At 39.1% G+C, this 13,198-nt stretch overlaps 3 protein-coding genes across 3 annotated transcripts in view; 1 reads left to right on the top strand and 2 right to left on the bottom strand.

The window, feature by feature from the left end:
- LOC131297981 (large ribosomal subunit protein uL30w-like) overlaps window positions 1-7,716 on the bottom strand; it is a 39,997-nt gene extending 32,281 nt beyond the window's left edge. Inside the window, exon 1 of the mRNA XM_058323222.1 lies at window positions 7,695-7,716. The gene's annotated coding sequence lies outside the window, so the exon portion shown is untranslated. The remainder of the gene's footprint in view (window positions 1-7,694) is intronic.
- On the bottom strand, window positions 11-3,857 carry LOC131297979 (protein MANNAN SYNTHESIS-RELATED 1-like). Its single transcript, XM_058323221.1, has 7 exons — window positions 3,737-3,857; window positions 3,532-3,657; window positions 2,378-2,528; window positions 2,191-2,261; window positions 1,943-2,028; window positions 773-1,343; window positions 11-504 (listed from the first exon to the last, which is right to left on the bottom strand). The coding sequence occupies exons 2-7, from the start codon at window positions 3,631-3,633 to the stop codon at window positions 229-231; spliced, it is 1,257 nt and encodes a 418-aa protein (XP_058179204.1). The 5' UTR covers window positions 3,634-3,657; window positions 3,737-3,857; the 3' UTR covers window positions 11-228.
- LOC131297977 (coatomer subunit beta-1-like) lies at window positions 7,539-13,198 on the top strand. The gene is made up of 5 exons (XM_058323219.1): window positions 7,539-7,689; window positions 8,130-10,211; window positions 11,102-11,611; window positions 12,597-12,682; window positions 12,775-13,198. The coding sequence occupies exons 2-5, from the start codon at window positions 8,163-8,165 to the stop codon at window positions 12,977-12,979; spliced, it is 2,850 nt and encodes a 949-aa protein (XP_058179202.1). The 5' UTR covers window positions 7,539-7,689; window positions 8,130-8,162; the 3' UTR covers window positions 12,980-13,198.

The following is a 13,198-nucleotide window of genomic DNA, read 5'->3' as shown; positions in this document are numbered from 1 at the left end:
TAAACAATGATTTGAAAATACTTAAACTACTTTTGATCATAATGCCTCTGGCAACAGTTGCTCACTTGAAGAGACTCTAGAAAATAGTCTTTACATGAGTTCTGCCTGGAAGTATGAACGCCATAACCAACTACTTCTTGCTTTACTAAAAAAAATGGAGGCAACTAGGAAATATGAGTATCAAAATATTGCTCAAATTGCTATCTTCAGGTCCCTTCAGATGAAGATCTAGCAGAAACAAGAATAGGCCAAGTGGTTCTTCTTTGAGACATATGGTGATATGAAATCTGGTGCAGATGCAGAACCGGGAACATTTGCAGGAACCAGGATCTGAGTCCTGCCAGAAGCAATTCTCTTACCGGCGACATTGGCATAGAACAGGCCTGAGATGGCTGGTACAAAAATGTCACTTTGGCTGCAAATGTAGTAGTCAATAACCTTCTCAAATTCCGTAGGTTCGGAGTTTAGGTATTTTTCCTTTTTATCCACCGGCATAATACCTTCCTATAGCATTGTCCGACACAAAGAGGTACTCAGAATGTAATCAATTCTATGTTGTATCAAAAGCAAAGTTTTAAGACAACATCAGAAGTATGGAAGCAGTATAGTTAAAATCAAAGAGCCAAAAATAGCTGAAGGGGAATTTGGCACTGTAAAAAATCCTGATTGAATGTTCTAAGAACTGATTTAGAAAAGAAACCTTCACAATACTAAACCTACAAGAGAGATGATTAGCACGGCAAGCAAGAAAACAAAGGAAGAAATCCATTACCTTTGTGTAAGTTCTAGGAAAGAAATCCTTCAGAGCATCAAGGCTGCTATCCCACCTTGATTGGGTCAAGTAAATAGTGGTGTCCTTGGCAAAACCAATCTTCCTCAAAAAAAGTGCAATCTCCTCTGGACTGTAGCAGCTCTTAGCACCACTTCTTTGGCAACCCTTTTTCTCCAACATCTCAACCCTCAAATCCACTGCTATGAACTGACCATCCGACTTCCGACTTAAAGTTCTTAGCCGCTCAATTATTGAGTCAACCACTTCATGAACCTCTGGTTGTAGCTCTATAGTTCCAAACATTGCCAAACATGCCAAAGAATTAAGATTACTGATTTCTTCAGTCTTTCTCATATTCACCGACGGGAAGTATGTTGCCAGCCTTATGTTACCCTTTGTTCTGAAAATCGGGTTAATTTGTTCAGCAATGTGGTTTTCAGAAACTCGGTTAGGGACTCTCACAACTGCTAAATTCTGGGCTGATACATCAGGAGGCTTATATTTAGTGACTCTCACCACCCCATACAGGCTTTTGACAAATTTATCAACGTCATAAATGTCTCCAAAGTTCCTGTAAGATTTTACCAAGTAATTAATAGTTGTGTTACATGGCTTAGTCATATCTATTAAGAAAATTAATTAGCCCATGGACTTTTGAAATTCAAAGTTGTAACAAATGCGTAATTTTATACTCCGTATATGCATAACAGACTACCTGTATGAAAGAGAAAACATATTGAGGTACTGGGTGACATATAAAGGTGCTGGTGCAGGTTTTCTGAAGATGAATACTGGATATGTACATATTATTGACTTCTTCACTGATTTTTTGACCGCATTCTTAGCATTTCTTACATCTTAATGAGACAGTGTACATACATATACTAGGCCTAGTGGAGGAGCAGATTTTACCCAGAATCCCCTAAATCTCTGTAAGCACGCCACCTCTAACCCATATATCTAATTGGATTTAAACTGATGCGGAATCCATTCGTTAACAAGGAGGTCCATGCAATCTTTTGTAGGAGTGTTCAGGCAGCAGTCTAAGGTTTTAATTCCTAACTGCTGGAAAGATTCTGGAATTGAATTGTCGGATGCTGTTGATGTTTGAGCTTCAGGGTCCAATTTCGATAATCACAGAAAAAGTGTGGTTCAACGGTGAGCACTAACCTCTTATCCCCTGGTTTGCTTCCCCTTATGTCCGGTAGTACAAGAGTCGCTCCTAGATATCTTGCCACTACGACCGCATCAGCAATCTGATGACGAAGTATAAGACAAATGATAACAAATGAATGGCGAATTAAGTATAAACTGCAGATACATGGGTATTTTACAATGATTTGGCCTTTTCCAGATAAAACTTGTTGGTAGTTCAATACCAAGTGACAGACAGATTGATTCATATTTAATTAGGATACCTGTGAGACATGATATTCAGGGCCGTTGGTTAATGAGAAGGTGACGAAACCCTCTGATTTTTTTGCCTCTTCTGTTAGCCATATAAATGAGGAAGTATGAGGGGTGGAACTAACCAAAGTCAATATAAAACTGGAGAAGTACAAGAAAACTTGAGTCTCTCTGGGATTTGAGAGAACCCCCACTAACCTGAAGCTGGTTTTGTCCAACAAGGTTTTAGATCAGGGCCAGCATTCACTTTCCAAGGCCCATTGCTCATGCTAGGAAGTGTTTCAATGTTTTGCTGCGTAGTCTTCACATTATCAAAATCGTAACCACTTGGTGCTCCTGAATGGTTTGCCTTTGGGAAGGGAAAAACCAATAGCAAATTTTGAAAAAGGAAGTTAGTAATCAAGTAAAAATTGTCACTACACACACTTGTACTGATAATTTCTTGCAAATTGCAAATTTAAAAAAGTGAACTCTATGAAAGGCACATGAAGCCCACCAATAGTAAAAGGAATACAACCCCAAGGGGTTGGCCTAGCGGTTAAGGTGTGAGACTTAGGGGTTTGCTTCTTCTAAGGGTCTCAGGTTTGAAACCTCTCAGGTGCTATCAATTCCTTTCTTTGGGGACATCCACGCTTAGCATTTGCTTTGGCTCCAAGTGGGGTGCCCGCAGACAATGGATTTATGCTCCCCTAGGATTAGTCGAGGTGCGCGTAAGGCGTAAGCTGACCTGAACAACTAGTTATTATCAAATAAAAAAAGGAATATCTTTCTCCCCTTGGTAGATCAAATTACAAACGTGGCATATACAAGTATTCCTGGCCAGTGGCCACTGGTTGCCCAAAAACCATATTGGGGCAAAGAAGAAAGAAGATAGGGCTCCATTTGGGTAGATGTGGAATTCAAAAAAAGAAGGGATTTGTTGTTGAATTTCAAGAATTCTAGCCACATGTTACTAGTGAAAGATGAATTAGAGTATCAAGGAAATCTACTGGAGTACTATAATAGTAATGATCTTGCATAGTGGGATTACGATTTCAAATTATGGTCATTTCAAATCCATTTGTCACAATATCAAAATCCATACATAGATTACAGAGCTAGTATTTTCAGAGAATAATAAAGTCGAATTCCTTGAAATTCACATCTTCTATCTAAAGGGAGTTTAAAGTTGGCTAACTAGCATATCTAGGAGAACTATAAGGAAATTAAGTTGGTGAAAACTAAACAAGATAAAGAGCAATACTCCATCGGAAATGAGCACTAAACACTCAAGTACTGGAGTACATAATGTGAGAGAGAGAGAGAGAGAGAGAGAGAGAGAGAGAGAGAGAGAGAGAGAGAGAGAGAGTTACTTCAAGTGAATCAAAATGGTCTCGCTTGACCATGTTCCCAAGCATTACAAACATTGTCACCGTTAAGAAACCAGCCAACACCTGCCTTGGATCCACCGCCATTTCCACAGATCCTCACTCTCTCTCACACACTCTCACTCTCTCTAATTATGAACTCATTCTCTCTCTCTCTCTCTCTCTCTCTATATATATATATATATATCTATCTAAAGAAAGAAAGATGATGGCCACAGAAAGAGAGGAAGAGGGGACAATTTTGTGTGTGGAAAGTTATGCTTCAATTAAACTACTTTTTGCACACCTTAGGCGGAGCAGAAATGGAGTTAATTGCAGTTGAAAGTAAAACAAAGGTTCAAGAAATTACAGGTAGTTGAGATTCTCTTGTTTTATATAATAATGCTATTTCCAGAACGATTCAAACACAATAATTTGTACAATTTTTTATATACAAATAAGGTCCACGCATAATAGTATGCGTAGAGTCCATATGTATGTAAGAAATTGTGTTTAGTGTTGTGTTTAGATTGTTATGGGAATATCATTTTTGTGTTTTATATGCGTAGGAGTAGTTTTTATGAGAGAGAGAGAGAGAGAGAGAGAGAGAGCATAATTCCTCCACATGGGGAGGGAGTCCGACCGACACTGTGGTGTGGTAGAGAACGACCGGGCGCCTACTTGTGCTATGGTACCGTAAAAGCCGGAGTGAATTAAGGATTCCTTTCTGTATCACCACTCCAAGTCCAAGTCGGTTTAATTTTGACTTTTGGATTCTGATTGTCCCGGGAAATACAGACTACTGTATTACTATTGTGAAATGCTAAGTAAAAAAAAATGGATAAAGAATTGACCCTTAAAGCGTACATGAATGGTTCAGATGCACTGCATACTGAATCTGAGCCGTTCATGTACACTTTAAGGGTCAATTTTTTGCTTATTTTTTTTGTCCCTAGCACTCCTCATTACTATTATTAGAGAAAGAAGAGAAATGATAATGTTAAAATTGTTTTTGTTGGTGTTAAAATTTCAGTGCATAAAAGTCTTGTACATTGCAAATGGTACAAGTCTTTTAATCACTAAATTTTTGGCACCAACAAAAACGGTTTTGGCATTATCATTTTCTTAAAAAAAAATGCATTTAAAGCTGATTTTACATTTACAATACTTACCATTTAACGTCATCATCGGAATGATTGACGTTTCACGCACACAAACAGAAAGTCATCTATCGAGTTTTAATACTAGTTTTTTTAGTTGAATTTTTTAAGTTCACATGCACCACGTACATACATCAAACCATTTTTACTGTATTTTTTTTCTTTCCCTTTTTATCATTCCTAAAATTATTTGGATTGTGGAGTATTTAAAAATTTGAGTGAGAATATAAAATCTACTGTACTTTGAATTTTTAACTTGAAGCTAAGGTATGTGGAAATAAGTATATTAAAAGTACTCCCTCCGTCCCTTTTTAAGTGTCTTGCTTCGTAACTCCAACTTATTAAAAAGACATCATCATTACACCTTTTACATCAACTTTTTCCTCCACTTTCCCTACTTACCCATCATCATTACACTTTTACTCACTAACTTTTCAAAATAAAATCTACTTTTAGGGACAAAATAGACAATACATCAACTTTTACCCCTCTAACTTTACAAAATGGACACTTATTAAGGGACAGCCCAAAATGGAATACTGGACACAAAAAAAGGGACGGAGGGAGTAGTATTTTATCTTCTTTATCAAATCATATTAGGTAGGGAAATCCAGGGAACAAATAAATTAATGATGTTGAATATAAATAAAACGCCCAATTAGTAAATCATAAAACAAGTCAAGAGTGGATTAATATGTAAAAAAAGAAAGGGTAAATTTCAGTTTGACCCCTCGTGGTTTGGGCCGGATGCAGATACACCCCTCCCCCTTTGAATATCACCACATAACACCCTGTGGTTTGTGGACTGATATGCACAGTTAGAGTTCCCATCTAATTTAACGGGAGGTGTGATTCACTCGCCTATTTTGAGAGTGATTGTAAGTATGACAATAATTTTAAAACAAAACACCCTAACCTATCCCCAAAATTACACAAGTGCCATCCTACCCACCTCCATCTTCTTCATCTAAACCGGTGTAAACCCAAACCCTTGCCCCCATGGACCAACATCCACCAGGAATCAAATCTTAATTTGTGAAACCCTCAGCAACCTCTCTATGGGTAAAAAGATAATTTCTCTCGTCGTCGACTTGAAGCCGACCCACTCGACCATTGACCCTGCTAATTATTAAACCCCAACCCCTATATTTGACCGATTGAAACCCTTTGCCAGCGCCTTTACTCACAATCCCTTCATCTACTATCAAACAGTCACATAACCCCTTAATCCACCATCAAATCAAACCAACATTCCGCTCCGCTATCCTGTTCTTCACCGTCTCTGTTTACTGTCACTTTCGTGAGAAGTGATTCAAGCTCAAAGAAAACAACTCGAGAACCCTCTTCACCTTTTTTGGTTTGGTTAGTCCTTTCTTTTCTGACTAAATGGAATATATAATCACTCTAGAGATGAAGCTCAAGAAAGTTGTGGAAAGGCAGGACAGGATGTGTAAGAATTCTGCGTCTCGTTGTTATTATGGCTTCTACTGTTAAATTTTTGATCCGAGAAGAGGGCTTTTGAATGAATGGTATTTGTTTGGGTTAAAGTTTGAAGATTGGTACCTTCTACTGACAATTTGGGTTAGAAAAATACAAAAAAAATGGTGGAATCCATGGCTGCCCGTTGAAGGGTTGGGTCAGGAGATGATGATGGTGATGAAGAGAGTGATCTGTTGAATTCAAGAAATTGAGACAGTGGTGTGGATCGGAGGAGCAGACTGAGTTGAGGAGAGAGAGAGAGAGAGAGAGAGCTGGGGTACTAGTGGGATGAGGAAGAAGACAAGGGCATTATAATCATTTTACAAGTTCTGTTAACAGAGTTAGATGTGCACATCAGTCCATAAACCACAGGGTGTTATGTGATGATATTCAAAGGGGGAGGGGTGTATCCGCACCCGGCCCAAACCATGAGGCGTCAAACAGAAATTTGCCCAAAAAGAAAAGAGAAAAGAGAAGCTTGAATTACTCCAGGATGTAGTAGTAGTAGTAGTAGTTCACAATTTCACATGCAAAATGAAGTTGCAATAATATTCTAGTAGTAGTACAATCAAGGAAGGAAGGAAGGCTCTTGAAGCCCAATCTCAAGTCCACAAGGCAAACAAACCCAATCTCAAGTCCTTGTCCATATAATTCCAGTCCATTTGCGTAGGGAACTGGGAAGGGCGAAGAAGTGAAGTTAACCAAAACAAACAAACGGCCCAAAAGAGGAATGGTGGAAAAACAGCGGGCCTTCAAGCCCAATTTCAAGGCAAACCCTCTCGGACTACTGCAATCTCTCAAGTCCATGTGTATTATATATATAATATATAAGTGAAAAAGAAAACAGGAGAGATTTGGAGCCAATTTACAATAAAATTTCATGAAAAAAAAAGTAAATGAAACATACTCACCAAGACGTTCAAAAAAAAAAAAAAAAAAAACCGTCACCAAGAACATTTATTTTTTGAATATTTCTTTAGGGGCCGTGAATAATTTCTTTCCTCTCCTACTACTATGGCAGAGGATGTAGATGATTCCTAACTGCTATTTTAGCCTGAGTTTTCATAAAAAGCCAACCTTTTGCTCTGTCTTTATTAAAAAAGTCTGAATTTGTTAATTTTGCGTCAAACTTATTTGGATTATTGGCAATGACTTACTAAGTTTTTTCTTGAATACATTTTTTTTTGAAAAAGTATGGGTTTTGACAATAATTTTTTACTTTTCCCATATCACTAGTAATTCACAAAGGTTGGTACAAAACTAAACAATGCAAATTTTTTTTTCCTTATACAAAGACATAATTAACAAAAAGCAATTACAAGTCCTAGGAGTTGAACTTAAAAAATGTAATGATTCAAGGGAGTAATTTGTGATTCTTCAAGTCTCCAGGGGATTCTTTGTAATCGTCGCACTATATAAGTACTACCCAGTTGCCATGCGATCTGAATCAGAAGCAACCAGTCCTCGCATCTGAGAATGAGAAGAAGCACCCCTGAGTCTTGCTAGATCCAACAAGATCCAACAGGTAACCTCCGTCTCTCTCTCCCCCCCTCTCCCCTCTCCCTCTCTCTCTCTCGTCAATCTCTCTGTTTTCTGTATTTTATGGGTAATTTAGATGCTTAAACACAATTATGTATGAGATCTAGTAAATGAACGACACTCCTGGAGTATTGGGATGTCCGATCTACACACGAGGAGTGAATCAACTTTTAGCAGATGCAAATCATTTAGGGCTCTTTTTAGCATTTCTTTTGGGGGCCTGAAGCAATTGCTTTCCAGGCTTCTGCCCTTAACAATCCACAGTTTAGTTCCGAATCGTTTGGTGATCGTTCAGGTGTTGATTTGTTATTCAACATTCCAGATCTGATTTGTTAGAAGTTAAACGCATCATGTCTGTTTTTCTTTGTAGAGAGAAACTATTGTTGGTATCTGAGTCGGTTATAATTAGTGTTCTTCTATTGCCAGATCTGGAGTTAGGAAGATAAGAAAGAGTCGAAAATGGAGAAGTCTTGCACGCTGCTTGTCCATTTTGACAAGGGGACACCAGCAATCGCCAATGAGATCAAGGAGGCTTTAGAAGGCAACGACGTCCCCGCTAAGATCGACGCCCTGAAGAAAGCTATTATGCTTTTACTCAACGGCGAAACCATCCCCCAATTGTTCATCACCATTGTCCGGTATGTTGTTCCCTCCGAAGATCACACGATTCAGAGGCTTTTGCTTCTGTATTTCGAGATCATCGAAAAAACCGACTCGAAAGGGACGGTGCTACGGGAAATGATCTTGATTTGCCAAAACTTGTTGAACAATCTGAATCACCCAAATGAGTACATCAGGGGCGTCACGCTCCGGTTTCTTTGTCGGTTGAAAGAAACCGAAGTTATTGAGCCCTTGATCCCTGCGGTTTTGTTGAATTTAGAGCATAGGCACCCCTTTGTTCGGAGGAATGCAGTTCTTGCAGTGATGTCAATTTATAAGCTTCCCCAAGGGGAACAGTTACTGGATAATGCCCCCGATTTGATTGAGAAGTTGATCTCAACGGAACAAGATCCATCAGCCAAACGGAATGCGTTCCTTATGCTCTTCACTTCTGCCCAAGAAAGGGCAGTCAATTACCTATTCACCCACATTGACAGAATCAACGATTGGGGTGAACAACTTCAGATGGTGGTGTTGGAGTTGATCCGCAAGGTTTGTAGAGCGAACAAGGGTGAGAAGGGGAAGTACATAAAGATCATCATATCATTACTCACTGCCCCATCAGCTGCTGTAGTTTATGAATGTGCTGGGACCCTTGTTTCGCTCTCCTCGGCTCCTACTGCAATCAGAGCTGCTGCGAATACTTACTGCCAGCTCCTGCTCTCACAAAGCGACAACAACGTTAAACTTATTGTGCTTGACCGGCTGAATGAGCTTAAATCTTCACATAGGGAAATTATGGTTGAGATGATAATGGATGTTCTTAGGGCACTTTCAAGCCCAAATCTTGACATTCGTAGGAAAACTATTGACATTGCTCTGGAGTTGATAACTCCAAGAAACATCGATGAAGTTGTTCTTCTGCTCAAGAAGGAAGTCATGAAGACTCAGGGTGGAGAGCTTGAGAAAAATGGGGAGTATAGGCAAATGCTTGTTCAAGCCATTCATTCCTGTGCAATCAAATTTCCGGAGGTGGCGAGCACTGTTGTGCATCTTCTGATGGATTTCCTGGGAGACAGCAATGTTGCTTCGGCCATTGATGTGGTTGTCTTTGTGCGGGAGATAATTGAAACAAATCCGAAGTTGAGAATATCTATTGTAACTAGGCTTTTGGACACTTTCTATCAAATCCGGGCTGCACGTGTGTGTTCTTGTGCTCTTTGGATCATTGGTGAGTACTGTCTTTCTCTTGCTGAAGTTGAGAGTGGAATTGCAACCATTAAGCAGTGCCTCGGGGAGCTCCCCTTTTACACCCCTACAGAGGAAGGGGAGAGTCAAGATACTTCAAAGACTTCCCAGCAAGCAAACTCCATGACAGTATCGTCTAGAAGGCCTGCAATTCTTGCGGATGGGACTTATGCTACCCAGAGTGCTGCCTCGGAAACTGCCATGTCACCTCCAATGCTTGCACAAGGATCATTGGCATCTGTTGGAAACTTGAGATCATTGATTGTTGCTGGTGATTTTTTCCTTGGTGCAGTTGTGGCATGTACACTGGCAAAACTTGTTCTGAGATTGGAAGAGGTTCAGCCTTCTAAAGTTGAAGTGAACAAAGCCAGTTCCCAGGCCTTGTTGATTATGACCTCTATGCTACAGCTGGGACAATCTTCATTTCTTCCACACCCAATTGACAATGATTCTTATGATAGGATTGTCCTATGCATTAGGCTGCTTTGCAATACTGGTGATGATGCAAGGAAGATATGGTTGCAATCTTGCCGACAGAGTTTTGTAAAAATGCTTGCTGATAAGCAGTTCCGTGAAGCAGAGGAGATTAAAGCAAAGGCTCAGATAACTCATGCCCAGCCTGATGACCTTATTGACTTCTACCACTTGAAGAGCAGGAAGGTAATAAAAAGATTGCCTTTATTTTCTTTCTCACCGTACTTAATAACCTGGCCTTTTTATCATTCAATTCACTTTTCTTTTTTTTGAGTGGAAAATATTATCGACAATTTACCATATTAACCCGAGGTTTGATGTGTTTTCAATTTGATGCCATAAAGGACGAGCATTTGATTCTGATTTAATTTTTAGGCTTTGTCGATTCTGTGCTGTCATTATCTGGAGATGACATATTGAGTCACCAAATATCCTGTTACTTATTTATCTTGTATGGAGACACCATTTCCAGTCATATCATCTTGTTTTTTTTTTTTTTTGTCCGTATTGAGCCAACAAATACTTTCTCATATGTGTTTTCACCAGCTTTTCTCACTTTCGTTTCCTTGTCCCATGACTCCCATGACTCCCATCTCCCGATTCTGTTTCTTTTCCTACTAGATCTCTGTACTTCTGGCCCTCATTCAACACAATTCTTGTTCTTTACAATTAATTTCTCCTTCCCCCAAAAATCACTCCGTCATTTATTATAAACAATTTGAATGTATGGTTGCTTAGATCTTTTGTTCTTTGTCTTACATTTTTTCCTGGTCCAGGGCAGGGGGGATGGAGATGGGGAAGGGGCTCCTAGGGCTTGACCCGAGTTGGTGGGCTGGCTGACCCCTAGGGGTCGACTGCTTTTCCACTGCCCCCGACCATGTGCTTGTTTCTTAGATCTTTTTATCATGTTGAATATGATAAGAAGCTATCATGAAAATTTCATCCATCTGCGTACAGTTTTGTGATACTTGTCCACAATGTCCATTAATCAGTGGATAATATTTTCTCATCCCACCCCTATTTAGTTCTTGCATCGATCTCACTTCTATTTATTTTTTGAACCACATAATTGTCAGGGTATGAGCCAGCTTGAGTTGGAAGACGAGGTGCACGATGACTTAAAGCGTGCTACTGGAGAGTTTGTGAAAGACGGTGATGATGCAAATAAACTTAATCGCATTCTTCAACTCACAGGATTCAGTGATCCTGTTTACGCTGAAGCATATGTGACAGTTCATCATTACGACATTGTCCTCGATGTTACTGTCATCAACCGCACCAAGGAGACCCTCCAAAATCTGTGCTTGGAGTTGGCAACCATGGGCGACCTCAAACTTGTGGAACGCCCGCAAAACTACACACTAGCACCAGAATCGAGCAAGCAGATAAGGGCCAATATCAAAGTTTCTTCAACTGAAACAGGAGTTATATTTGGGAATATTGTCTATGAGACTTCAAATGTTTTTGAGCGAAATGTCATAGTCCTCAACGACATTCACATTGATATCATGGATTACATTTCCCCTGCAACTTGTGCTGATGTGGCATTTAGAACAATGTGGGCTGAATTCGAATGGGAAAACAAGGTATACCTTCCTTTTCTTGCCTATCAGAGTTCTGTATTTTATCTACTAAAGTTGATACTTTTGCAGATTTTTCTAAATTATTTTTACAACAAACACATTTATTGCCTGAAAATCATGTTAATAATGCGTCTCATACATGTTTTAGTACTCGAGCATTCGACAGGTATGTTGTTTATTGTGTTTCAAGAATTGAAGTTACCAGACAATGGATAGATCATGATTTTATATGTTACAACTTCAGAAGATTTGCTTCTTGTCTAAGATGATATCTATAAATCACTCCCTTACTACATACTGAAAATGTCAAACAAGATTGAAAGAAGTACAGTTCTTTTATCCAGCATCCTTCTAAATGTCAAACAAGATCGGAAAGAAGTCCAGTTCTTTTATATCTTGTAAGTAGTGTTGGAGAAGTATGATTGGCTGGGGTGCTAATATTGGCAATGATTATGTGGACGCGATATATGTACTCTCTCTCTCTCTCAAGTTGGTGTGTTTTTTTTTTTTGCTGACTTATTTTTGGATGGTTGTTGACGTCTGTGATACATGGGCTTTAGTGCTCTTTGAATACTTGGCAGGGAGTTCCACTACTCTACTCTTCATGTTTAATAAATTCATGAACATGCATGCAGAAAATGCAGCTTGTTAAGCTTTTCTGCTTGGTTTCTATTTAGTTGCAAGTTAAATGAGCATACATTAAAGGCACTGGGTAATATATGCTGTTATATTCAAAAGTTGGAGGGCTTCTATATGCCATATCATTTCTATTTTAATGTGGTGATTGATTGTAAGTCAGTGATGGGTCTGCTTTCCATGTTTCTAGTAACTGCTCTTCTTCCCTTTAATTTTTTGATCGGCTGCTCTTTTTCCCTATTGGTATACATAGTGATAAGATTAAGCTAGATCTTAGTAGTTTTCTGCTTCTGACATGCTGTGGTTTTGAATCTGTTGATGCTAAAAGAGTAAGCTGTTACCATTTTTTCAGGTTGCTGTGAACACTGTTATTCAAGACGAGAAGGGATTTCTTAGCCATATCATCAAGTCAACAAATATGAAGTGCCTTACTCCACCGTAAGTCCTTCAAAAACTCTCTCTTGTCCCTTTCTTTCCCCAATCATTTTCAACAAAAATCATCAATTTGTTTTTGCTGATTGGTAAACCAGGTCGGCACTTGAAGGTGAGTGTGGATTCCTAGCTGCTAACCTCTATGCGAAAAGTATTTTTGGAGAGGATGCTTTGGTGAATGTGAGTATTGAGAAGCAAGTGGATGGAAAACTGAGTGGGTACATCAGAATAAGGAGCAAGACCCAAGGTATTGCCCTTAGCCTTGGGGACAAGATTACTCTTAAACAGAAAGGAGCTGCTTGAATTGGCTATATACGTACATTTTGGGAGTTAATTCTATCTTCTCGCGAAGCTCATTTTGACATTTTTTGTATGTTTTGTGTACCATTTGCGAACACCATATTGTTACTGTCTTTTGTTTACATTTTTGCTTTTGGACAAATGGGAATGGGATGCTACTTTAACTTTTGTTGTTCAAATTGCAATATTTTGCCCTTCATATATTGAAATATTTCTTCTTCC

This window comes from Rhododendron vialii, chromosome 8a (genome assembly GCF_030253575.1).
Source record: "Rhododendron vialii isolate Sample 1 chromosome 8a, ASM3025357v1".
Taxonomy (NCBI): Eukaryota; Viridiplantae; Streptophyta; class Magnoliopsida; order Ericales; family Ericaceae; genus Rhododendron; species Rhododendron vialii.
Note: the sequence above shows the minus strand (reverse complement) of the source record. Positions and strands in the feature narration are given on the sequence as shown.